Source organism: Hippoglossus stenolepis, chromosome 18 (genome assembly GCF_022539355.2).
Source record: "Hippoglossus stenolepis isolate QCI-W04-F060 chromosome 18, HSTE1.2, whole genome shotgun sequence".
Taxonomy (NCBI): domain Eukaryota; kingdom Metazoa; phylum Chordata; class Actinopteri; order Pleuronectiformes; family Pleuronectidae; genus Hippoglossus; species Hippoglossus stenolepis.
Window position 1 is genome coordinate 14,527,625 of NC_061500.1, and position 27,448 is coordinate 14,555,072.

General features: G+C 40.7%; 1 protein-coding gene across 1 annotated transcript; it reads right to left on the reverse strand.

The window, feature by feature from the left end:
• Window positions 1–1,413: 1,413 nt before the first annotated feature.
• aif1l (allograft inflammatory factor 1-like) lies at window positions 1,414–15,540 on the reverse strand. Its single transcript, XM_035184764.2, has 6 exons — window positions 15,361–15,540; window positions 15,135–15,196; window positions 12,474–12,540; window positions 8,220–8,261; window positions 7,127–7,289; window positions 1,414–3,475 (listed from the first exon to the last, which is right to left on the reverse strand). Exons 1-6 carry the CDS (start codon window positions 15,383–15,385, stop codon window positions 3,388–3,390), a joined length of 447 nt encoding a protein of 148 aa, XP_035040655.1. The 5' UTR covers window positions 15,386–15,540; the 3' UTR covers window positions 1,414–3,387.
• Window positions 15,541–27,448: the final 11,908 nt, after the last annotated feature.

A 27,448-nucleotide genomic window follows, 5' to 3' on the forward strand; every position in this document is an offset into this window, starting at 1 on the left:
GTGACTGAAGCAGCTTAGTGATTAACTGGACACTTACACCTTCGAGATTAGTCAATTGACTGGTAACTAGTTGTCAGACGTGGACGACGTATATTTGGTTTATGTGATATTTAAAAAGCTTCACTCATTAATCACAAAGAAAATCTTATAGATAGAGGATAAGTTTGATAAACCAACATATACAAATAATTATTTATATTAGATTAATAATTGATATTACATAAATGGCATGATGGATTGACATGTGCCATTGAGTCCTCCTTGCAACCTCACCTGCCACCTTTAAAATCCATTCCTAAATTTGTTGTGGAGGCTTTTTGTTGAAAAGACCAGAGATGGAAGAGATGACTGATATCACTGAGATGCAATGATGGCATCATCAAGATGGTTTTGTTCATGAACTCCAGAGTGACTCAACTTGTGTTATGTTTTCACAACCTGAGTAATTATCCTTATGATGATTAAAGTGAAGGAACAAAAATATCAGAGCAGTGCCCCTTTCAAAAATAAGCCATTTGTTATATTGAAATATGTGCTTTTAAATGGTATGCTCTCTCAGAATGAATGTCCTCTTTTCTCAAAAGGCATATGAGCTGTTGTTCTATGTACCTTACAAACTACATAAACTGCTGATAGGGATCTGAATAAAGCCTGAGCTCTAAATATTAGGATTACTTGTGGAAAAAAACATATTTAAGGTTTTTTTAGTCTATCAGTCTTTCACTTGTGTCGTGACATTAAATGTCCAGTAGATGACAGTGTTGACGCAAGAGAGGAGAAGAGGAGGATGATGCCCCAGGGTGCATTGCATAGTTTTACATTCACTGTTTCCACGTCTCTGGTTCCACTATTAAAGAGCAGTAACATGCAGTGAATCTACATAAATGACTCTTTAGAGCAGACTGAGCTATAAACACCCTGGTCACAGAAATAAAACAACAGAGGGACTGGGAAGGTTAATAAGGAACATTACTGTGAGAATCCTCAGAGTGGCAGCACTGCACCAGATACTGTAATAAGATAATCATCAAACAAGCCTGACACACTATCAGATGAAATGCAAAAAGATGGAGCAAACATAAATTGATGTTGCAGAGTTTCTTAGATTAAATTAGACCTAATGTGAACCCTGAGGTGTCGCCATCATCCTGAGCTGGATGTTACATTTCTCCTTCCATCCAACTCTGTTATTCCTCCACTGTGCCATCATAAGCTCCTGGCAGTTTGTTACACGGGACACTGATCATCGTTTTAATTACAAAGCTGCTTATTATAATCTGGCTGGATCGGCCTGTTAAAGAACTACCTCCACACACTGCCCGCTCAATGAAACACGATGCAAACAGGCCTCCACGTTAATAAAACAAGACACAATCGAGCCCTTTCATGGGAATGTTTGCACTGAAGCAGCTATTTACTTTTTCATGAAAAACCACTTTATTGCTTCAGAGTGTGAATGCATACAGCTGCACGTACATTACACAACATGAAAATTTGATGACAAGAGTAAAACAAATATGGAATGAAAACCTCCACATAGGAGTTACAGCCGGATTTTCTCACACACGCTATATCTTTATATGAAAGAACTGGATGAGTGTCATAGTTGCTGACCTGCAAAATGAAGAATGCAAAAGGTTGTATCAAGGCAAATGTGCTGCAAGGGGATCTTATTAAAAACCCTGCAGCTTGATGGCCAATCTCACCCTTCTATACAAGACAAGAGGCTACAGTACATAACCTTACTGCATCTAGTCCCTCTCAATGTAGTGTGGAATCTGCTATAAGCACAATAGACATGTGTTTAGTACCTGACATTTTTCACCCAAACATGAAGTTACTTCGGTTTTACTGCGACAAACGATGCAGAACTAAGCACGTCGCCAGTGTTACAAGAATTTTAATTCCTTTGGTGTCTGCAGACAATGTGCACCTTAACAACACGAGAGTCATCTACCTACAAGACTGAAAATGACAAAAATACTTTAAAACATGTTATGTGTGTTAAAACTACTACAAGTAGCAAATTCACAGTAAATAGAGTGTAGGGGGGGGGGGGGACGCTTTAGACTGGAGAGACAAAACATTGAGGCACAAAATACAGAATTCACAGGACAATGAACCCAGTTGAACAGAGAGAGATGGAGAGAATGGATGGGAACAAATGAAGAAAGATAGTATATGAGTTGAAAGACAAATATAAGATGAACTTAGGAGTCAAATCACCAAATGAGCAGGTTAAACGATGTAGTGACATAAAAAAAAATTTACAGAAAAAGAAGGGAAAGCAAAGAAACTGCACAACAATCCACCACATGTATGTCACGCACTCAAAATGACGTGGAAAGAATAAACATTATAGTCCGACAAATAACGTTGTAACTGTCAAAGACATAAGAAGACTGCTTGAACTGAACACCTGTGTGCACTCCCTCCTTTTTCAATCTGTGTTTAAGCTCTACAGTATCTGCATGTTGAGGCACTTGGAAAGAATATGATTGTACTGTGTGGAGTGTATATGTACATTTGTTCTGCTCGTGTGTGTGCGCCTGTAAATCACACTCCTTCCAAATCTAACATGTGCTTAACCCTACAGATGTAAAAGGGAGTCGACTTCCAGCCACATACGGAAACTGAAAGTCCCAGCATGATCGCTAATTTGTGTTTCTCAGCTAGTGCAAGTAAATATTCAATACGCATCTTTTTAAAAAATGATTTTCAGATCATGAGGTGGCCACGTTAACCTTCTCAACTGATTCCAGATCAGTATTTGGGCTCGAGGGGCCAGTGACTGTGACCCAGAGGAAATGGGCTGGGCCTGTAATCTCTGGCACCCGATCTAAAGTGAGACGCTGACTATGATTAGCCCGGCAGGAATCCATTCAAGACCACAGAGGACAGTGCAAAAAATGGGTTGGAAGAACTGCTTGGTTTTCCTTGTGCTTCTCCAAAAATGCATCCTTCTCTCACATTGTTGAAATGAAGTGCGTTCCAGAAAACGAAACAAAGAAACGAGGAAGGAGGGAGCGAAAGAACGATGACATCTGGAGAAATTTTTTTTTTAGTCTTCCCTTAAAATATAACCATGAAACACATACTACAAAATTTAATTTATCAAGCAGATTACACAAACAACTATAGATGCTACATTGTAATTAAGGGGGGAAAAAAGGATGATAATTATATTCACAGTCAAACATTGTTTAGTGAGTTGTGGTCTCAGTCTTCCAAATAACAGACACCTTGCACATTATTCACAAAAATAACCTCTTCAATCACTGGTCCCACACTAACACAACACTCCACATGTTATGACAACGGTTCAATTCCAGGCAACCGCCGATGGTCCCTCTGCTCCACAAGCAGTCCCAAGACTGACAGCTACACTTAAGGCAGGCTAGAGATGTCCCGCTTCGGAGGGGGTCCATCTGGCTTGCAGGCGGCGCCGTTGGCTTTGTCTTCAAAAACCAGGACTCTGCAGAGAGAGGAATCAGGAAATGGAAAAAACAAATCGAAGTTGAAAACAATGGTAACAATTAAAAATATACAATACTTATCAATATTTGTGACTTTTCAAAAGGACCGGTGTGAAGGATTTAAGGGGAACCACAGGCAGGAATTGAGTTTCATACTCATATTACATGACACAGTAGATTTTCATTAGTGTAGAGTTACCTGAAACTAAGATCTGATGTGTTTGTATTTTGCTTCAACAGAGCCCCTCACAGAATCAATGTCAAGGCACATTGAAGCTGTTCTGGCAGCACTATATGTGGTACTGCACATCAAAACTTCAACCTAGTTCCTTATCATAGTACACAGAACTTAAACAATTTCTATTTTAGTAATATTAACTAAATAATTAAAATAAAAAATTCAAGTACAAATGTTCAGAGGGTCAGGTTGCTGGGGCATTTTTGGGGAAGGGTGTTGCTGGAGCTGCTTGGGACATATGAGTCCGTTGTTTTGGTGCATCTGGTTGAAAATCAGCTTTGATGCATCTGGTTGAATATCAGTTTTGATGCAGTGTACAGTATCTCTGCAGTGGTAACCCAGGTTGATATCATATGAAATCACCTTGTATCATTACTAGACAGCAAATACACCAACTTATAGTCCAACAGTCCAACTTACATGGACTTTTATGACCATAATGAATGAAATTAAAACCTATATCAACTACAATTGATAAGGTGACGCATAATAACCCTTAATATGCCTCGCAAACTACAGACATTATGTATCCATAGTCTTTCCAACAGTGACGAGTGTAAAAGTATCTATCAGTTCCATATCGGTCTTGTTTGTAGTTTCATGCTAATAAAACATGCTTATATATTAGTATAGCTGAGAAAAAACTACAACCCACTGAAACATCACAAACTAACAGTAAATTTCCTGTCAATCTACAAAAAACTTTTAGCTGAGAATATTTAAACATTATGTAATTATAGAAGCTTCCGAACAATGGAGAAAGGCATACAGAAAACAAAAAGTAAACATGGACCCGGAGGCTGGAGGACATCAAAGTAAAGAGTAAAAGAAGAGACGTGTGAGCAATAGAAGCAGGATGTGTATGTGTGAGGGGGGCGCGATCAGATCCTGGAGGATACAGAGAGCCACAGTTACAGACTGCGTATGAACTATCTGAGCTGTTAAGTGAGAGGAATGAAGGGAAACCACAAAGGGACGGAGAGGAATGGTGATTTAGTCCGCTCACAGTGGAGTGAAGGATCTGACAGAAGCTATTCAGAGCGAATGCCTGTCTTTAATTTCCTTTTTTGGAAAACTCCGCAAAGCTCCGCTAAGCCCATAAGGAGCAATGATCCCGACGACGAAACCGGCACTCGGCAACTCAAACTCTGACACATCTCTCTGGCAGCCGATCTCTTCGCACTGCCGACACCTCCTCCGCGCCACAAAGCTGAGTGAAGTCGGTCCAGTCAACCCCCCTGACAGACATCAATCAGCTACCACTGCTTCACCCACTAAGCCAGTGAAAGGTTAAATGTCTTGTTTTTGTGGATAACTTGAAATATGTGGATTAAAGATTTGAAATACATCGAAAGTGATTAGGATTTGCGCGTATCGCCAAACTAGGGTAATCAGCCCTATGTAAACAGAAGAGCGCAATAGATAAAGTGATTGAGTGACTTAATCTGGTTACTGTGTGAAAGTCTGACCAAAATACACACAAGCCCACACATGCACTCAGTAGAAATAAGTCAGGAAAGGACGCTGTGATAATCTAATTTAAAACATAATCCTGCTTTATGGAGTTTCAAAGCAAAAAGTGGACTTTTGGTTTATGTAAAACCTAAAAAATAACAGTTTTATCAAGAAAGATTAATCACAGCTAGTGCTACTTGACCGTAAAAACATCTAGCATGACTGACTGCGTATTCCTTCGCACTTGTATTGCACTGATAGTGACTTCATTCAAAGAGCTTTCACAACATGATCCAAATTGTGCAGCCTGACCTCAATCATTTCACTCTAATTGCAACTAAAAACAATTGTTTTCCTGCCAAATGCTTTGAATAACACTGCTCTAAAGCGGTTTTGTTCTCCTCGTCTCTCCCTCCCCTCCTCCTCCTCCTCTCCTCCCGTGAGAGACAAACACAGCAGCACGGGACAGAGTTGTAGTTATCAGAGTGCAGGGGGCAGTAGGCTGCCACGAGTTTTGGAAAAGCAAAAAGTATTAAGAGACAGCAATATAGTAATTGTAGGAAGTAAATATAATGTGACCATGTGTTTTTTTTTTCCCAATCAGATTAAAGAATATACACAGCAACATTAAAACTAGAATGGTCCAAGGCCAAGACCCAACAGTCCCCTTATGAAAGCCCATGTCAATTCACTAGATCACATAGAAGCTCACTGCCATACAATTTAAACAGAGACGTCGCTCATGTTAATAATTTCTTAAATCTGAAACCATTTGCATAGCGAAACTAAAGTTTTCACCGCACTGATGAAACGTGTGTGCACCAGAATTAATGTTATCAAGATGAGATTTCAGCTTCAGCAATGATCTACCGAGCGGACACCTTAGCCAGGGAGAGAGCGTGACATGTATAAATAGCGGCGGTGGGACTATGGGACACACTTTCGAGAAATGGTCGAGGGCAAAGGCGGAAGAGTTATGAATTTTCTCTCCGCTGGGTGTTTCTGGGATTATGAGATTTATCTACTGAATGGTCTAGCCAGCCTAATCCAGCAGAGTTGAAATGCAGCAGCCAATACACTCGGGCTCCTGCAGCGTGACCCGGAGCAAGACTGCTTTAAAAAAGGCTTACACCAGCTATACCAACCATTTTAAAAACGGCCTTAATTACTGTGTGTCACCTTATCCTCGAGGGGTCATCGACATTTTTTTTATTATATTTGAAGTAGCGGTAGAACGTACAAGAGATATTCTCCGTCTTGTCCTATGTTCTGATATGGGACAGTGTTTAGTTTAAAAAGGCACAGAGGTTATGATGTCCTGATCTACTGAGCGAGCCATAGTGCTGCCATACAAGCCAGTAGCCAGTCGGATTTACCTTCAGCCTCCGCGTACCCTGAAGTTCGGCCTGTATTGTTGATTACAAGGCCACGACCCTTGAGGGCGCTAACGTGCACAACTGAGGTTATGTCCCTCACATCCGCTGGTGGCCGCTAACACCTGCTAAGATCTACTGGTAGTCGGTAACTTAATTTGTGCAGAAGACCTTCAAACGTACATTGATATTCACCATCTAGTCCTATATTCTAATTAAAAAAAATGTATGGTACAAGAAGAATTTTGTTCTAGTGAGCGCTACCTGCTTGTCAGTGGTTACTCAGCCTATAATCAGTGATCTAAGCACATGATCCCAGCTAAAGATAAGGAGGGGTTGTCTATAGATAAGCTACAGAGATGGGTTTTGTTGCCATGGCGATTAACGACTAAAGTAGCATGTGGGTGGTTACATCATCGTTAGTCATCCCCCACACCCCCTGCTGCTGGATGAAACAATTGGCCGACACAGCACATGATTCACATCCTCTCTCTCTCTCTCAGACATGTGGACATGTGTCAGCAGATGGTTTAATGACTAAGTGTATAAAATGACACACACATGCACAGAGGTGGTGTACTCACAGTTTGAGCACAGCTGAACGCTTGCCCAGCATCATCTTGACAAAGTCCCTGTAGTTGATGGTGTTGCTGCTGCCGCCCGTCACTTCCACGATCATCTTTTTCAACTCCAGGTGGGTCTTGGGCACCCCCAGCTTCTCCATCATCCGCTTCAGACCCATCAGCTCTGAGACGAGACGCACGAGTCAGTCAGATCAGAACGTGCATGGCCACACATACGCAGTTGTAGCAGTGGTGAGCCCTCACCTTCAGTTCACTTCCAATCTGAGCAAGCGACTTTGGTGAACTTTTTCTTCTATGAACATTTGCCTGCATTTGCGCATGTGTGACCATGCCTTAAAAATTGTTTTACTTAAAAACAGAAAGAAACCGCAACATCATCTAAATACTTACTTTCGTATATATTAAGTATTTTAATGAGGCACACCGATTTAACACATGAAGTTAAGTTTATTCATTAAAAGGAGAAGTACTCGACCCCTGAAATTATGTGGCTCTAATCTTTCATGTCATCAGGGTTATCTCAACTTGGGCTTCAACCCTGAACTTTTGTAGGATTTGAAATATGGAAGCATTTAAGAGACAGGGAGGTTCAATTGAAAGGCTTGAGAGTTGCATTATGGGAAAAGACAGCTTTGGGGTATGACTCATATTAGGGATTAAAAATCTGAATCTCTCAGTCTCTGCTGGCTCAATTTAGACCATTGTTGTTTTTTACAATCTGTCTCTTCTACATGCATGTTCGTATCAAATTTCCCGGCAATCCATTGAGAAAATGTTGGGATATTTCAGTATCTCTACCGAATTCAATGCAATTCATCCAGTAGCTGCAGACAGAAGCCACATCTCCTGTCTGATCGTTGACTTCAGTTCGCCTCACATCTGCTCAGTCCTCTCACACTGGCGTACAGTGAGGTCTCACTTTACATTCAGGACGCGGACAAGACACACGAGCCCGCTCTAACCCTGTGCTCACACCGCTCAGACAATACACACACAGTATTAATTACTGTTCCCTCGTGTCAACAGCACACACAGGTCCGCTGACAGTTGTTATCTGGGGTGCAGTTGGTGCTTTAGCGGTGACATTACTCACCAATGTCTCCTTGGTCGTTCAGGTCAAACTCAGCATATTTATCTGCAAAGCAAACACACACGGGAGATGATTACCAACACTGGTATTCACACTCATCATCTTCCTGTCTGACACACTCACACAACTCAACTACTTTAACATTTTCATAAACACAAGTTCCAGCTGGCTACGAACATGTCAGCAAAACACACTGTCCACTGATCTCCCTGACTTACGCTGCTGACAGCTGCACTGTCTGAAGGAAAGGCACAAGCAGATGACAATGACAGGTGTGTGTTCTCCCGAGTGTGTGTTTTGCGTGTCTGTTGGAGAGCAGCTGGGTGAGGCTGACATCAGAGACAGATGAAGAGCGAGAGGGTCCGAGAAGGTTAAAGGAAACTGTAAGTTTAGACAGAGGAATCAGGAAGGAAAACAAAGATTCTGGGGCTGAAAATGGGAAAATGTCAGAATTCAGACCCTCACAAATCACAATGTCAAATTAAATCTGATTCTGCTCGTCAGGTTAAACACAGACAAGCCACCGATGCTTATTAAAACACACAATTAGTCATAGTCGGCACTTTGTTCTTTCTTATCTTTATTAATTGGACCAATTCTAAGAGTGAAAGGGGTGAGTGGGGAAGACATGCAGCAAAGCGCCGGGTTGAAACGCAACCTGCGGCCACTTTTTATTATCACGATGTAGAGAATATGTAGATCCATAAAGCATTAAGAAAACGTTTGCTCCAGAAGAGATAATCAGTACTAATCTCATATTAATCCAGTAATTATAAAGCTGGAGCCATGAGACTGGAATCAGGGGAAACCAGCAGCCCAGCTCTACCCAAGGGTTGAAACCAACCACACAGCTGGTCAGACACATGAGTTGCATCGATCTTCTCCACTAACTCTCAACCCTTTGGAGTCCTCGGCTATTTTGTGTGTTTTTGAATGGTCTTTTATTTTGCCTTTTTATAGCACATTCATTTTGTTTTTTTAGTATCTTTTTTTTCAGCAAAAGCATTTCCTATATGATCAGAGAATAAATGTTTCACTTTGACAAAGTATATCAACATACTGGACTTAAAGACACAAAGGAGACATCAGAAACTCCTGGGAGTTAAGAGCGCGTGTAAGCATGTGGAACTATTCCTTTAATGTCAATTGGGTTTTGCTAAGATATTAATTCATGACTTTTAAAGGTTAGCTAAAAATGTTATAAGCAGTGTTGTTATCGTGTGCAACGATTGAACCCTAGCCCTGATTTTAATGTTATTGCCCTTTATGATGTAATTTGTACAAATAAGACTCCAAAGGGTTACCACCTGTCGTATTGTACGATCAAAGTCAATTTAAAACCGCAAAACGATTTAAAATGTAAACATCAAATACTGTAATTTATAAAAGCTCATAATGAAGATGCTACTGTTATGAAAGACCAAAAGACAGACATTTTCCCGCCTTTCCCTAAATCTCACCATTCTCTGTTTTCCAGAAGACCTCTTTAGTCTGATTACACTTGCTATTTCTGTCCCACAATGGGAGCTCTGTGTGTGTGTTGGGAAGGAGGGAGAGAGCGAGAGGGAACTGTGGGAGCCTATTGGGAATGGGACAGGACAATACCAACACTGTTCGTAAACTCTGAGGAGTGGGCCTCACACACACACGCGCGCACACACACAAACACACAAACACATAGTTCTTGAGTGGGCCACTTGTCGTAGCGCAGCCTGTTGATCATCTGCAGCCACAGAGAAAGACTCAGCTAAACAAAACTCGAGTCTTCAGAATTTCCTCCGGACCCACATTCCCTCGATGACTGATGTGACGAGACGACTGAGACAACATCAACAAGTTAGGAAGCGCCAGACATTTTCTGCTGACATTATTCATACACATTGATAAGGAGGTCAGTGGTTTAATCTGAGTTTGTCCATAAAACCTCTTTGGAGGCAACCCGATCATTTGAAGGGGTGTTCCATAGTTAAAATAGAAACCGGCTGATAAAGTAGTTGAAGGGGATGATAAGCGAAGAATTTCACATCCTTGAAAGGGCAGATAACAGTTTCACTATTAGGCTTCTCTTCATTCAAGAAACAATGTGATTTCTGTTCCGTTTCCTGTCTGTCTGGAGACGAACATTTTAAGAAAAGCAGTGTATTCCTGTGTAGTTACTGAGCTATAAAGCACCTTCAGCAGATGTTAAATGTGCTACATGAATAAACGTGTGCAATGAAAGTCCAACTCATCAATTGAATTGACGGCCGCAGGGAGACAGGCCCAGCTCACATTGGACGAGATAGATCGTCATTTACAAATCCCTCCATTAATTGGAAGTCGCTTTGGATAAAAGCGTCAGCTAAATGACATGTAATGTAATTTAATAGTAATCAACCATTCACACTCAGTTTTCAATTAACCTCAGCTTCATGTCTTTGTGGGAAGAAGCCGGACGCTGTGAGGTCAAAGTGCTAACCACTGTACCACCGTGCCATCTACATTCACGCTATATGTCCTAGAATATTAGAAAGAAACCAATCACATGAGGCAAGTTAATTATTTATAAACAGGGGCTACAACCTGTTCAACTTTATCATCGTTTTCACAGTTACAGACGTAGAACTATAAAATGATACTGCATTATGTTAAATGGCGTTGTTGTTACAGTAGAACAACACTATAAAAGTAGAAGTAAACAACAGTGCATCCTCTAAAATGTCCATAAAGTTTAATCATTACCTCTTTAAAACATTAACAAGAACTGAACATTAAAAACCTTCATAACGGTAGATTTTACCGTTCACGTTGTACCTAATAAACCGGGCAAATACTCTGCAAATGCAGGATTCATAAGTTAAATAATATATTCCATACAAATGTAATAATTTCTTCAATCAGTGGAAGCTCTCTTTATTTCAGGTAAGGTGGGGCCTGCTGTAGGAAACCCTGGTTTTTGGAAAAAATTCTCCCATAATTTTACACTCAAAGCTTAATGTAGAGACAAGCATCCATGTTGTGATAAATAACAACACAAAGAAAATTCTAATGAATCAAATCATGCACAAACAACGAACAAGAAACTTGCTGCAGGCTTCATGTGAACATTAACAGAGGAAATGTTTTTTTTTATCCTTCAGCTACGAGTTGCATTAACGTGATTTGATTGGTGGTTTAGATGATGACCTCTGGGTCACTAGGACAGTATGGAAACAGGCGGGAAAAGAGATAAAAATAAATAAAGCAGCAATACTCCCAGGACCTCGGTGTCGGGTCCCCGCTCAGATTATGCATATCTGCTCCATTTCCTCCAGCAAGCACAGACAGTAAGTAGGACAGTGGAGCATATTTCTCATTTCAAGACATATGCCCCCCGTTAGAATAAACAGCTCTATATTGCAGATATAAAACTGCCATCAACAGAAAAAGGAAACACAACCGCGTGCACCCAGAGCAAACCGCACATGTAATATCTGATGGGGAGGAGTGCTTTGGTAAATCACGCAATTGTATTCTAATAAGCTCCAGCGGCCGTTTCTTCTATCCCCAGGAGGTTTGAGTCTGAGCAAAGTTGGGAATATTGTAACAACAAGCTGAGGAACGCCCACGGCACATTCCTCCGAGGCCGCTGAGGACTTGGCTTTGAAAGCCTCTTAGAAATCTCAGCAGTCCGTCTTTCCCACAGAGAAAAAAATGCTGAAGACTTATGTTGGTGTCTGCAGACTGCCAACAAATATATAAACACTGATGGTAAGACAAAAGCCAGGAAAAAGGAACACACCCTCCATAAAGCTGATTTCAGACATGAACTGCACACTTGATTCTCGCGCATGTGAAAACACAAATGTCCAAGTGAGAGGCTCCAGACTTTCTCTGGAGTTTCTCCGACCAGTCCCCTAGTGAGAACTCCGGAGAATGTCCGAATGAGCTGATGTGATGTTTTTGAAAAAACAAAAAGAATACAAATATCTCCGCACACGTAGGAGACACCAAGATGTGGCAAAGGACTAACGCTGGTGTCAATGTTCTGTAAACAAAAACATGTGATCTCCTTAGCTATATACGTCATGTCCTGCCACAGCTCCAGAGATTTCTGTGTTGTTGAAGATGTGTCTGAGAAGAGAATCTCCTGCTGCCTTGCTAATGTGTGCAAGGCAAACTCCGGAGAAGGTCCGGAGCCAATTGTGCGGACATCCTTCGGAGTTCATGTCTGAAAACAGCTTTAAAACAACCACGTACCAGCAGGTACTTTTTAAGAGGAGGACTACATTTTCTTACTTTTGAGACCTTCCAATTTTTCAGCCAGGTCTTCTTCATCCCTGTATTTCTGGTCTTCCATGTATTCCTGCAGGAGGGAGAGGAGGATGAATAAAATGATCAGAAAAACAACTTTTACAGGCTTTAAATGAAACTGAAACTCCTTTAAACATCCTGAGCCCATTTCTTAATTTCCCGGAGGAATCCCAGCAGGCTCTACAGCATCAAAGAGGGAAGAGGCCCACACACAAATTACAGCTTTACAGACTTTAAGATGATAGTGTCCCGTCAAATGTGTCAAAATCTACTTGAGAGTGATGACTCATAATCTTATCATGTTCCCCCCCCCTGGACTGTAATTACTTATCAGAGTGATCATTAAGTGGAACACCTCACAAGGGTGCAAAGCAGTGGAAAGAGCCTGCAGGCGGGAGTTGTCCTGATGAAATTATAATGACGCAATCTGCCGTGATGGGATCCAGCTCCGGTCAGAACAGAGAGGGAGGTTTTCTCCACGCTGACCTCGGCGTCTCGGCCCGGCTCGTAATTAAGGGTGAAAAGGATAAACACAGCGGCCGGACGTGTATCAGGGACACCTGACTCACACTGCACATTCACTGCCTCAGCCTCTGCACGCACAGGAATGTCCTTTCCCCCCTCACTGTGTGTGTCCAAGAATGTGAGGAGGTTTGAACAAGTGCAGGGCCAAGTATTACAAAGCATGAACCCTCTGTCTGTATCAAAGAATATTTCAGAGGTCAAACATTGTTTATCCTCAGCTGAAGAGTCAGAGTTTGGACGTATTTTATGTGCAAAATTATTAATTATTCAGCAAAACAGCAATAAACATTGGAAAATGTATTAAATACATTTTCACCATCCATATTGATGTCTTCAGTTACATTTAGTTACATTAAACATTTCAGAAACTAACTTGGAAAAGGAAAGTGATAACGTTGCTGTATAACGTAACGAACATTGCAGTTCTCCAGTAGCAATGAACTAATGTATCTTTAGTTTTTGAGATCACGGGTTGACAACTTATACCACAAATAAACGTTCCCTTCATTACCTGCCTCGCCCCTGTCCATTTGTTTGTTTGTTTGTTTATTTACAAGATTACATAAAAACTACTCAACTGATTTCCATGAAATGTTGTGTAGGTGTGGGGCTATAGCACTGATGTAGTTTAATTCCTTGACACTTATTGGCTGGCATGACCACCAATAACAATACATCTGAAATGAGCCCAATAACACGCGATATATTGGTGAACTCTAGTACAGTTATCCGTGCAAACCAATTGTTTTTTCTCGCTAAATCAAGTAGTTGTTTGGTCCACAAAATGTGAAGACATTTTTAATCTCTTTCCACAGATTCTATATGTGAATGTGCAGGATATGGCGTCCAGGGACAAGATTTGGGGGTCAGAAGGCTTCTGGTTGTTGTTTCTAGTTTGACCAATCACAGTTAAACAGGCTTTGGTTGCCTGCAGGTAAACAGTCTGTGTGGAGAGCTAAAGATATCCACTGTCTGCACTGGAAGCCCCAACGTATTGGCCATTGCGCCCAGAGGCTAAATCTTCATCTGACGATAGCCGATGGGCTCCCAGGTCGGGAAATGGTGAACATGTGGTGTCCATCACAAATCACCGGAAAGGCCGAGCTGATGTTTAAAAGGATTCTATGATAGAAAATTCAGAAACTCTGACACATTTGTATAAGTGAAGCAGGAACCAGTGGGTTTTAGTCGTTTCTTGCTTGATCAAAATGTACTGCTGGTTACTCAGTGTTGAGGAATTTATGAGAAGAAATATCCATTGCTGAATAACCAGCCTCAGACACAAATCAGTGCTGGGATCCACAGCTTCATTCCCACTGGATCCACTGATGCAAACAGAAGAGATGACAACCCCCCCCTGCATTTCATCACAGTATGGCTGTTACTTTTAGCCCTATACCTCCCTAAAGGAATGTGGGAATCAGTTCTGTAAAAGCACGAATGAAAGATATCGACACAATGTGAATCTGAACGCGTGGAGCAGAGAGTGTTTTGGAAACGAGGCGTCACATGAGCTCCGGGCTGATCTCTTGCAGCGACCTGGTTTCCCATGTGGCCGCAGCGGGCAGCAGAGGCCAAGGGAGGGAAACACAGATTAGACACACAGACACGCACACACACACACGCACGCACATGGAGACATCCAGATCGTGTGTGGGAGCTGCTGCTGCGGAGTCATCTGACGGAACGCGGCCTGCTGTGAGACAAAGGGCTCATTCAGACACCTGTGATCTGAGGGGGGGCATCGTAAACACCAGTTAACCACTTTGACTCAGTTCATGCGTTTAGATGAGCTGCAGGTCAGTGTGATCAGAGAGGGGTGTGTGTATGTGTGGGTGACAGCAACAAGTCGTGACACGAGCCTGAGGGGGAAATCAATAAAAATGCACCAGGAGCATCACTGCAGTACACGTGTGCGTGTGAGTGTGAGGCATTTTGGGAAGCTGGTTAACCACAGCCCTGTTAAAGCACATACACCTGGCTGCAGTTAAAGGGTGAATCACTGATGCTGCGTTCACGAACAAGGCCAATGCCGAGTCAAGTGTGCTCCTGGGATTCAAATCCCCCCCCCGAGGAGGCGTTAGAGACGCTGGAGGCGGGTTAATGAAGTCGGTCTCCTACCTTGTTGATTTCCTCCAGCTTCTGCCTCTGCTGCTCCTTCAGCACTCCGAAGGTTTTCCCTCCTGGAAGAAAAAACAGTTATTTCAACACCCAGCTTGTTTACAGCGACACGAGCTTGTCTGAGCCTGGAGCCGCCGGTCGGCCTCTGATGCTCCATTGTACAGCCTCAGTTCTAAGCTAGCGGTGCTGCACGCAGCTAAATACACACTCAATGTTTGGTCTTCACCTTGGACGTTTTGACTGGCAGGCATTTTTCCGCGTTGTTTGAATCCAGGAAAATGAAAAAAATAAATATGTGTATCCGGGCCAGAGAGGCTGCCGCTGCCGGGCGATGCTCCTGTTCTCCGACACTGAGCGGACACAACGGGCCACGGCACCCGGGTCAAGACGGACACATTCACGAGAGGGACGTCCGCTCACCCCTTTCAAAATAAACGTTCTGATCCTGCCCAATTTGATCCATGGAGTGTGGGGGTGTGTTCATGAGGAAATGATGTAGCCTTTTTAATACTGGTTCAAATTAACATTAAATCTGAAGATGACAAAAAACGTACAGCTGCAACCATCTATTCTTTTACGAGCAATTCATTTGTGAATAAGTAAATAAAATTGCCAGAATGAACAAAGTCTAAGGTTAAATTCAACAGATTTGTTTTATCTAACCAACAAACAAGGGCTAAAAGTTCGTTGGCTTTACTGAGAACAGAAAAGTGGAAAATTCTTATTATGATGTTTGAGAGTACTATTTTGAAAATGTTCCTTGATAAATTACTGAGGCAATTGTTAAATTGTTTAAATTTTTGTTTTTGATCGACAAATCAAGATATATTTTCAACCCTAAAGAATAAGAGAGTATGTAGGTACGTGTCAGGCCAGAGCTTATGTATAAAAAGGTAATTATAAGGTTAGCTAATAATCTCTAAATGATGTAAGTGTGCTGATGTGATTATTTATTTAATGGTTGAGTTTGCACGAGAGTAGTTTTGTTTTAAGACTCTATCATTAGTTTTATGTCTGTCTTTACAAACCCTGGTTAAAATATAAGATCTGTGTTCAAATAACATGTTCTTACTTTTCCCTGGGATTTCCCGCTGAAATAAAAAATGTCTCTGATGTTCTGACAGGAATCTAACAATCCATAAAATGATTGGTTTGTGGATGCCACTTCCCTTTCAACAGCCTAACCTCACATTTTCTCTGCCTTGTTTTATTCTGATGATGCAGCCTGATCAACTATATTTATGTATTCTGTGTCATAAATGCTTTGTCAAGTCACAACCCAATATATTTTAAGCACTACAGTACCAATGATAATTTTGTTTCTTTCAGCAACATCTCCCCATTGTCATATGTTGTAGTATCATAACATGCATGCACATTTAAAATAAGTAACATATAGCTGCCATAATTTCAAAAATCTATAATATTCACATATTTTCCCACGACACGTTATAAACTCTTATTTTGAAATCCGAAACACCCTTATTCCGGTATTATTGTGTAGAAACATCAGTGAATGATGCTGATGGAATGAAGCATTTTTTACTCGCGGCTGCCATCTAGTGGTTTATAAGTAAACTGCACACATTGAGAGTGTGACTCAGAGATGAGTGGACAGAGTTAACAGAAGTTCGTTCTATGACAGAAAGGTCAACATGACTTATATATAATATATAGTATATTAGTATTAATGAAAGAAAAGATTCCAGTTACTTGAAGTTACGTTCAAATTTCATCAGTAACTCAGACAATATTGAATGAGACACACATTTTAAAGATTGTAGTTTTGTCTTTATTCAATTGTAACTTAACATGAAACACATACAGAACTATACACAGAAATAAATAGAATCAGTACTGTGCTTCTGGGGGTAAAGGGGTTAGAAGGGGATTCTGTTTTGAATGTCCTCCGTCCACTGCTCTGGACACAGCCTCGTCTTAGGGCCAGTATACATTCTCTTTTTATTGAATATGTCCACTCACTAATGTTCTGAACTCACCAGTTTTCCTGGACTTGTTGTGCAGAACTTTGCACACGTACCTCTGAAGCCACTTTTTAGCTAACATATTTCACTCCGAAATGAAAAGAACAAAACAATAAAAGGTCTTTATGCGTGCATTTTATTTATCAACCTATTTAGAAGACTCTTGTCCCAATACGTGCATTAAATTAACATTAAAATAATTTGTATTGATTATTTATCCACATAAATTCAAAAGCAGCTTCTCTATTCAAAATAGAGTACATATTTTGAATGCGGCTGTTGTGATATTACTACCACACCAACGTGAGTTTTTATGACAACTGAAGGCTGCCACTTGTTCTCTCTCATGTTTGGAAGGGGAGGGTGAGGGTGAGGGGTATTCAGCTGCAACGTGCAACTTCACCACTAGATGTCACTCAATTCTACACATTACATTCAAGCATGATTTCACTGTATTATATTAGTATTGATTTGAAGTTTGCTTCGATTACTTTGAAGAGTTTTTCATATGCAGTCCATTGTTTTTCAGGACGAGGCTCCAGAGTTTCTTTCCTCTCACTGACAATGTGTGCAGCCTGAAGTTCACAGACAAGAACCTGAAGGCTGTTTAGGTTGTTTGTATTTTTACTTTATTTTTTAAATCTTTTTCTTGTGAGGCACACATTTGTATCTCAGCCCTGCTCGCTCTCCATCACCCTTCTCGTTGGTCTGCTGTCGGAAAGTTCACCACCTGAGAGGAAGACTGAGGTGGAAGGTATGAAATCAATTCCTGTGTGAAAACAGTCATGATGAAGAACAGAGGGGGTGTCACACAGTGGACTGCAGGGGCTCCGAGCTGACACCGTAGGGACAGAGTTCGATGACTCACGGAGTTTTTGATTCTCTTCTTTATCGACATCTTGGGCGGATGTGGAATCGGCTGCTGTAAATGATAAATGTCAGTCGGGTGTTGATTGAGAATGTTGAATGTTGGACAGAATAGAAAGTGTCACAGGCCAGATGATTATCAGATAATCAATCGTCAATCAAGTTTGTCAAATCAACCGACATTTTATCACTTCACTTGTTTACATTTTTCTTTTTATGTTGCTCTCAGCCTGAAGGCCAATTTCCTGAGATGATAAATGGCAATTTTAGCTTTATGAATTATGAACGACAAACGTAAGATGGAGAAAATGATGAAACACGGCTGTGTTTTCATACTACGAGTGTTCTGATCAAATCAGCTTCAAATTACTCAATAATTCATCACTCCATTTTCTTCCATTAAACACGTTTCACTGCTCTATTTTTCAATTCACACACATTTTATCACATCGATTCTAATCGGTTAGTTTTTGTTACTTCCACAACACATCTTTTTCTCATACAAATCCAGGGATCAAGGTTTGGTGCACATGGTTTTGGTTCAGCCACAGAGACCAGACAGTCACCAGTCATGTGCAGCCTCAGGTTCAGATCTGTGGAGACTCTATCTTTGCTGTCAGGACTCCCCATCTTGGGAATGACTGAGGTCAAGCCAAATCAATATAGTGCTTTGATTCACTATTTAAAAGATATTTTCAATTATTAAATTTAATGAATGATGCTTGATATGTTGGTTTTGTTCTACTGTTTCAAGTGTTATTTATTCATTTATTTTGAAGTCCAAACCTTGCCAAAATTCCATACAAAAATTCTGAATGACACTCAGTACAGCACATACCTCAGTCAAGGCCCACATGGAAATTCATTAGAACCTGATATTTATTAAGATCTGCACCAAATTTCACACATTCATAAATATCAGTCCCCTAAACATGCAACATTTTTCATCAAGATACATAAATTATTCTCTGAAAGATCAAGGAAAATTATGAAAAATGCTGTATCTTGCTGTTGCATCCAGAGTAAGGTGAGGACCCAAATGCGGAATCTTAATAAAAAGCAAAGTCAAAGTCCGAAAACTCAAAAACGTGCAAAGCAGCAAAACCAAGCTTCAAAGAAATCAAAGGAAAACTCAAACCAGAAGCACAAGGGATAATAAAAGAAAGTGAAGCACAGAAGGAGACAGGGCTGACTGAACTGTGACACATGAGAACAGGTGCAGGCAAACACAGGAGCAGGAAGTCAAACAAAGACAGGACGAAAAGTGAGAGAGAGACACAAGGAAAGAAGTTTAAAAGTTTAAAAACAGGAAATACTGAAACCGGGATGAATCCAAGCTCCATAACATAAAAATAAAAATGTCCATAGTACAGAATGATTCACAAAGGTAAACCAATAATCCATCAAAAAGTCAGGATACAAGGAGTCTCTTAAAAAGTTCAAAACGGGGCAGAATTCCGACACTTGTTATGTTAAAGAAAGTGAAAAAAAAAATCTTTTGTCCAGATCTGTACCAAAACAGAATCTTAGCCCAAGCATCATCCCTCCAACAAGTTTAAACGTAATCTAAAAAGCAACAACCAACAAACAGACAGGAGTGAAAACACAAGCTGTCATTCCCACACACTCACTGTCAGGTCACAGCTGAAATACAACAGCAACACCCGACTGCATCACATTATATAGTGAGACTCCACTCTGGGAGTTTTTTTTACATTTGTTAATTCAGTGTCAGATCGTTGGGATGCTTGGCTTTAAATAAATTATGACCTGCTTAGTCGACACTGATATGAAATAAAACAGACAGCGAAGCACTTTCAAATTAAAATATGTGGCCCGCCCAGTCGTTTTCCACTTGTGTCATGTTTCCGGTGATGATTAGAAATGCGCGGCCTGCGGATGCATTTAAATATTTTATAGTACATGTTGCCGACACGCGGACTTGTCACGCAAGCATCTCCACGGTATCCTGCTCATACTTTGCTCTCTGGAAAGAACAATATTGATCTCAGTGAGAACCAACACATGTATCTGAGTTATTTGTTGATGAGGTTTAGGAATCTCCAGCAGTTGAACCTGCGACAACTTTCAGGACTAAATGTTTGGAAAAGCTAGCGGCGAACAAGTAATTCAAACTCTCTCTATACCTTTATTTATAGATGGTTATGAGACTTTCCACCTTAGATAAGAAAAAAACAACACTTCAGTTGGACAGAATTCAAATTGAATGTAATATTTCAGCTATTTAAGACTGTTTGAGATCTACAAGTAAAACCAACCAGTCAACAAGTCAATCTTAAGGTGACAGGGCAATTCCACGAGCTCCCAGACGTATGGCAGCCCCTAAAACAACTGGAGCTGCTCTGATAGTAAGATTTTTTTTGCATTGTTAGCCAACAAATAGATTCAAATATATGTTCAAACACAGTGAAAAGGGACATTTTCAGGATATGTCCCCTTTAGATACATTTGAAATACCAAACACAGGTGATAGGCTGTTACAGTAATGTTAATTCTCATCAAGTTTTTGTAAATCTGGTTCAAAAGCTTCATGTATTAATCCAAAGTAAAGCACAACTTCTGTCAAACTTTATCATCATTACAATAAACCTAAAAAAAGCTTCATAAACATCATGTTCCAGTCTGCAAAAAGATTCAAGAGGTAAATAACTGAAAAAGAGGAAACATCTCATTCTTTTTAACAACAGTATATGGACGTTACTAAAAAGCACTTACTGTGTCGAACAAAGCCTTAAAACACACGGCTCACTCCTCTGTCTAATGACCTCCATTGTTGTCCAACCATTTAAACCGTGTCCTCTATTGAAACAACACTAATCAGATTTTGTATGTCACTGGAAAAAGTGACAAAATAAGTGCAGATAGTACAGAGGCTACATGCGACCTGTTTTCTGAGTGCGCTGTTGATGGACAATAATCTCCCACAATTCAGCTCACAAAGGAAATGTAGGAGCTGCTCACAGCTGGAAACATTTCCGACAATTTGCTGCTGCTGCTGTGACAGCTTCAGAGAGGTCCTAGAAATAGCTCAAAGAAATTGAGGCCGGAGACATTTTATTTTCTCATTGTTACGCTCGATAGGGAACTGCGATTCAAACGTCATTTTCATGTATAACGGCTAAATCTGTTTAATATGGAGATTAGTGTAGCACTTTCTATGTAGAATTTGAATGTGGGATCAATTTGCGACATGCTTACGAAAGCGCTACGGTTTAATATGCTAACATTTTGTATAATTACAGTAGTATTTTCCATGTTCAACATTATAGTTTTGCATCTTTACATTTGCATTTAAATCTAACAGTATGTATGTAAGCAAATTTGAAAGATTTACATTCTCAGTTGGAGCAGGTTGAGCGAGTGCCGCCAACAGCACAGCTAAGTAAATACCAAGAGAAAGTGCTTTGTGGTTTTTGCACCAGATTTGTTGACTATAAGAAAACACAGAAGTAGAGTAGAGCACATACCCCCAACAGTCCCCTTAAATTCTATCAAGCTGCACCAAATTGCACACGCTCATAGATATCAGTCCAGTTGATGTGCTAAATTTGTTTTATCAGGATCCAGGAAACAGTGATTCTTGTCTTGAGGTGACAGTAATAACCACTGATCTGCCAGTGATGTGCAAATGGTGTGGAATTATCCAAACAAACAGTTGCTGTAACATCTGAAAACAAGACCCATGCAGTATAATTCAAACTCCAGACTCCAACAAGAGAATACAAGGAGTTGGATATTAAACCTGGATCCTGAGAAATTAGGGAAAATGTTAATAAAAAAAAAAAACACTAACATAATCTCGCAATGTAAATAAAGTGATCTGAGATAAAAAAAATCCCAGATCCAGATCTGCACCAACATTATCTGAGTTCTTCTGTGTCCTATGCCACATCCTTCCAAGAAGTTTCGTCCTAATCCGTCCAGTAGTTTTTTACATAATCCTGCAAACTAACAGACTAACAGGGGGACATACCCTCCTCGCTGGAGGACTTATTAGGACTTCACAGAGTGAGACATGCTCCATCATTGGTGACTTTCAGTTCACATGGCCCCGGTTGTTGTTTATGTTGAACGTCCCCTGAGATCCCCGGGGTCAACAGCGAACATCTGGTGGTTGAAGGAGTCAAAGGTGACTGAGTGCGAGAGCCGAGGAGAATCAAAGAGCTCAAGCAGTGAGGAGAGACGGATCGGAGGGACTGGCTCCGACAGGCGTTAGCACGAGGAGTAATGAGAAAGTGTATTTGTGTCTTCAAATGTTCCAAAAGAAAATCTGCAAATTGATGTTCAGGACGATCTGACTCGTTGATCTGACCGCAAGGTGGAGGAGGGGGGAGGGTGAGGAGGGCAGGCGGCACGTATGATGAAGACGGAAATGAGCTTCCAGGCGACAGAAATGTTAATGCAGAATTCCACGGATTGGAGAAATTTAGGCTGCCCGTGAATTGGGTCAAGGGTCAAAGGGTAATTGCATCCTCGGAGGGTGTCAAACTTCTTCTCAGGGTAGAAGACAGTGAAGAGGGATGAATGGCTTCGGGGAGCTGAGGTGAGGAAAAGGTTTCAGTGTGAATCTAGAGGGAATGTGGTGGAGAAAGTGAGACGGGGAACAGGAGGGAGGGATAGTGTGCGTTTCACTGAGTTCTGATGAGGGGAGACATTAGCAGGGCGGCAGAGAGCAGAATGAGGACAGTGTCCAGCACGTGCATGACACAAAAACCAAGGAAACAGGGCTATTTCGTTGATTATTATATGTTATCATTATTATGTATTACTTTATAAATATATATCTGTTTGTATTATATATAGAGCATAAATAAAGTAAACCACCAAACCACATATATCAAGTCTCGGGGATGCATTGGCAGATGGAAGCAATTTAAAACAGAGTTTTTTTGTTTTTTTATACCTCGTTTCCACCCCTGTGTGTATGTTTGTTTGTTTGTTTATGAGCAAGATTATAGAAACTACAGGACAGATCACCATGATACTTGGTGGAAGTGATGCGGTGTGAGCCGGGATAGGTTCCATTCAATATTGGTGAAGATCTGGATGAGATAGCGGACGCAAGACTTCCTTTTTCATTTTCTTTAATAACGTGAGATAAGGTGTTTTGATTTCTGAGTGTGTGAAATTTAGAGTGGGTTTTACATTAGTAAGTATTACATTAGTAAAGCTTAAAACGTACTTTCATCCGACCACATTCCCTGATTTAACCTTATTGTGACGGGTGATCATGCTTGAATTTCTGACACATGTTTAGCATCTTTTAGTCTTTTATTCTTTTAGGACAGTTTAATGATATTGTTTTTCAACATATTCATTGATTTCCCAGAGAATAACTCATGGATCTTAATGACAGAAAATCAGACAAATTTAGGGGACTGATATTTATGAGTGTTTGCTGTTTGGTGTAGATCGTGATAGAGAAATCTGGGTACAGTGAATTTAAAAGTGGTTTCATAAGGGGACCGCTGGTATATCGATGCTCAAACACACCACATGAGGGCAGCATTGATTCACACTGCTGTTGCCCGTGTAAAAGTGGGGCTGTGTTCACGCTCCCCTGCAGTGATTTGTTTCAAATGTAAAGGAAATGAGACACCAAAAATATTGCAATAGACGCCGACATTACGGTAAAATAGGAATCATGATAACACAGAGGAATAAAGATGAGCAATTCAAACCTGTTTCTATGCGGGAAAAAAACATATTGATGCAAACTTAAACATCCAAGCTCCAGTCCCTTATCTATCACACAGGTCTACAGTGGCAGCCCGGTAGATGAATGTGCAGTTACATATGCTGGATGCTGAATACAGGGGAGGTGGAGAGACAGTGGAATTAGCATCCCGAGTTATTCATAAGGAGCGTAAAGGCCAGCTAAATCTGCGGGAGTCAGCGAGTCGTCTGCTAAGCACATATACTTCATGGAGGGAGCGACTTAGTTTGCTAAGTTTCATGCTGAGCTGCTGAGATGAATGTCAGGGGGGTACACTTTAAATTCTGCCCTAAATCATATACACGGAAATCCACATGGAGCCTATGACACTGTGGCAAAAAAAACCCTCTGCGATAATAATCTTCCTCCCACTGAACCTGTGTAGCAGAAAGATTAGTTTTCGACTGCACTTTAAGGTTCTCTGAGATAATCTGGCTGTATTTATGTTCCACAGCTCATCTGCTGGAGGACTTAGTGTTGAAGTAAGATGTGGAAACTTCACATGTTGGTCCTTAAAGGTCCTGTGTGTATCAATGAGCGGGATTTATCGGCAGGAATTTAATATAATATTCATATGTATGTTTTTATTAGTTGATAATCAAACGGAAATGAGAGTTGTTTTGTTTTCATTACCTTAAAATGAGCCCTTCATCTTTAACACACAGCTCCACTACGTCCTCCATGTTGCACCTCCATGTTTCTACAGTGGCCCCGGAAGGGACAAACCAAATACTGGCTCTACAGATGACGTTTCGCATTTTTTAACGTAAGGAATCAGATGCAATGTACAACTTTACCTCTAGGTGTCACCAAATGCTACACACAGGACCTTTAAATTATTAATACTACTTCCTAAACGCCTGTTAAACTTCAGGGTAACGCTCTCATATTAACTCGTGCTATCAAAAATGACTGGTTTGATTGACTTTAATTACACAAAGCAGATAACTAGGCTAATTAACTTAATATCATGTTAAATAATTACAATTATAATGTACATTGATGACATGAAATAACACAGAAAATGTACTTAATTTGTTCTAAATTAACTATGACACAATGACTGATGCACTGCTTAAAAAGTTATTAGTGTTAACAATAATATAATAGATCACTTTATATCCCTCATCATCATATAATCATTTTGCATAGTCGAAGCATGGAAATAATTAAAATATTGCTAATGATGTTTTTATCACTTATTAAACTAAGCTGGCAATTGTGCCGTTATTAATTAACCTCTCGATCCATCACATTCATTTTGTTAATGTTCGTCCAGGTAAAGGCAATAAAAGCAAAAAGCGGAACAGTCCTGAAAACCTCAATATGTCAGCAACAAAATACAAACTGTTTATTCTGGTTCAACATAATTTATGTGTTAATTTAATTTAATTTCCCACATGCTTCCACACACATCACTGAATATTTGATCATTACAAGGTGACTACTAGCGATTCAGACACTTTTAGGAACATATGGACGGATGAGGAGTGGTGTGATAAGGCAGCAGCTGGACCCGACGTCTTTTTGTACGACGGGACCAATCCAGCAGAGTGATATCAGCCGCCCTCCTGGAAGAATCTTCCCTTTTATCTGCTTACGTGCGCAATCTTTTGGTGGCTTCTGAGAGCCTGTGACTGGAGGTGATTGTCAAACCTGAAGATTAACCTGCAGACGGAGAGTTTGACTTTGTGCCTCGGCCCCCTGCGCATCCCCACGCTCTCCTGCAAAGTTTGTTTTACTGCGGCCGATGCCTTAAACCGAGGTCAGAGTTGTGATCCCCTTCTCCATCGCCAGTGAATAAACTGTTTTTTTGTTTTTGTTCAGACGCTTCTTGAATTGCAACCTTATTGTGACCCTGGGAGCAGTGTTTTCGGGAACAGGAGCTCCTGTTAGGGACACCTGAGGTGAGCTGGTATCAGATAAGGAGTTATTTAAGAGGACTGTGCCCAGAATAAACACACCAGGGGCCATTTTTGGAGCCGGGGTAGCGAACGGTGCTCTGACTGAGGCTGGTGACCCCTGTGGCGTGATCGGACACAGCGGTGTAGTGGTGCCTGGAGAAATGGGTTTGCTTTGAATCTATGCCACAGATTTTTTTTTAAGGGGCCCGTCCAGCAAAGCATAAACGTCACGTGTTATAAACAGTAATATGTAGGACGACTCATGATGACAAACTACATGATAATAGACATTGAATAAAACATATACCTTAGTCCTTCCACACAGGAAAATGTAACAATTATTGTCTCATCTTGCAAGTAATCTGAGGGCCAGTAGTTTCTTTTGTTAACTGTCACCTGGAACCGCTGATTTGTAAGAAATAGTACGGGCCAGAGTGTGCCATCGTTATATAATGAACATTATTTGTCAAGTGGCAGTTTGCAAAAATTACTGTATAAATAATACAGTTTGCAAATATTACATATATTACTATATTTCCGTCAACCAGGAGGTCAAGTGACGGGCAGGTGATATTTTCTCTCAGGAAGACAAAGAGGTATGACCTGCCCTACTCTGCCTCTGATTGGCTTACTCTGATATTATAACTGTCCTAACTGACCAATTAACACTCCTCAAACCTAAACAGACCAACAAAGGCAACGAGTACTAGCCAATCAGAGCGGTCATGCTTTCGCTATTGTAGGAAAAAAAATCTCGCAGTTCACTACTCAATGATTTGCATCAGAGGTGATTTGCAAGTGGGTGTACGCTATGTGTGAAAAATAAGTAAACACCATAAACCCGCGTATACTCTGCACAACACCACTGATTGGACATATTGTTGGAGCAAAATCTTCACCACTGTTGACACATTATCTTTGATTCATGCTCAGATCCGAGCATTTGTCGAATTTGTGACCTTGATTTTTCACTCTTCGCTAATATTACCATTGTAATGTTCCAGTCCTGAGTGAGCTGTCACCCGCGTGAGTAACAGCCACGCCGACCTTGTCTGAGTTTATTCATCAAGTCTCATGAGAGGTGCAGTTTGACAATGACTGAAAAACGCATTAAAAAGGAAAAGTTGACAATGGCAGTCAAACCTTGAATGTAGTTTTTTATTGCAGTTCTTTCGGAAGATTATGTCTGTGTACATGTGTGCACTTGAAAATGTCACCGTACCAAGATCACAAAGCAAAGTCTGAGCTCCAGCTATCATCCCTCTTAAATCTGTTCATTCTTTATGAACCTTTTTTAGCCTTAGTGACGTTGTCCTCCTGTTCTACCAGGATCTGGATATTCAGCCCGCAGAAAGACAATAATCTGAACCTTTGAGGGGCCTCGAGGATCCAGAACATTTTCTTCTTCACATCTGGATAGTGGGAGGAAGTGGAGACTTGTCCATCTTTACATGCAGTCTATGCTTTACACGCACATGTAGCTTTTGCCTCTGTGTTTCAGCATTATATCATGTAGGTAGCCGTCCAGTTCATATTTATGGATCCTTTTTTTACAAGATTCTTATTTAAAAACATCTCCAGGAGTGTTTTCAATCAACTCACGGCGCAAACATCATGGCAGGATGCAGCTGAAAGTTGTAGAAAGTTGTAGGAGCAGAAACAGCAGGGAGGTAATTGTGCTCTCGTCCAAAGAAACACTGAGCTCTAATGTCAAACACCATCATTCCTCAGAAATACCTTTTATCTATTCAACCATTTCACTTGATAATTGTCAGTGGATTACAGTAAATATGGACTTTGACCTAAAGATGAAGCAGCAGC

What these genes read in the sequence shown, in the direction of transcription:
- aif1l (XM_035184764.2), bottom strand. Translation starts at nt 15,385, where the DNA reads ATGCCTGCCAGTCAAAACGTCCAAG. An exon ending in AAAATTGGAAGGTCTCAAAA is followed by an intron (nt 8,262 to 12,473) that starts GTAAGAAAATGT and finishes TTTGCTTTGCAG; the next exon opens with ATAAATATGCTGAGTTTGAC. An exon ending in CGTTCAGCTGTGCTCAAACT is followed by an intron (nt 3,476 to 7,126) that starts GTGAGTACACCA and finishes CTCTCTCTGCAG; the next exon opens with AGTCCTGGTTTTTGAAGACA.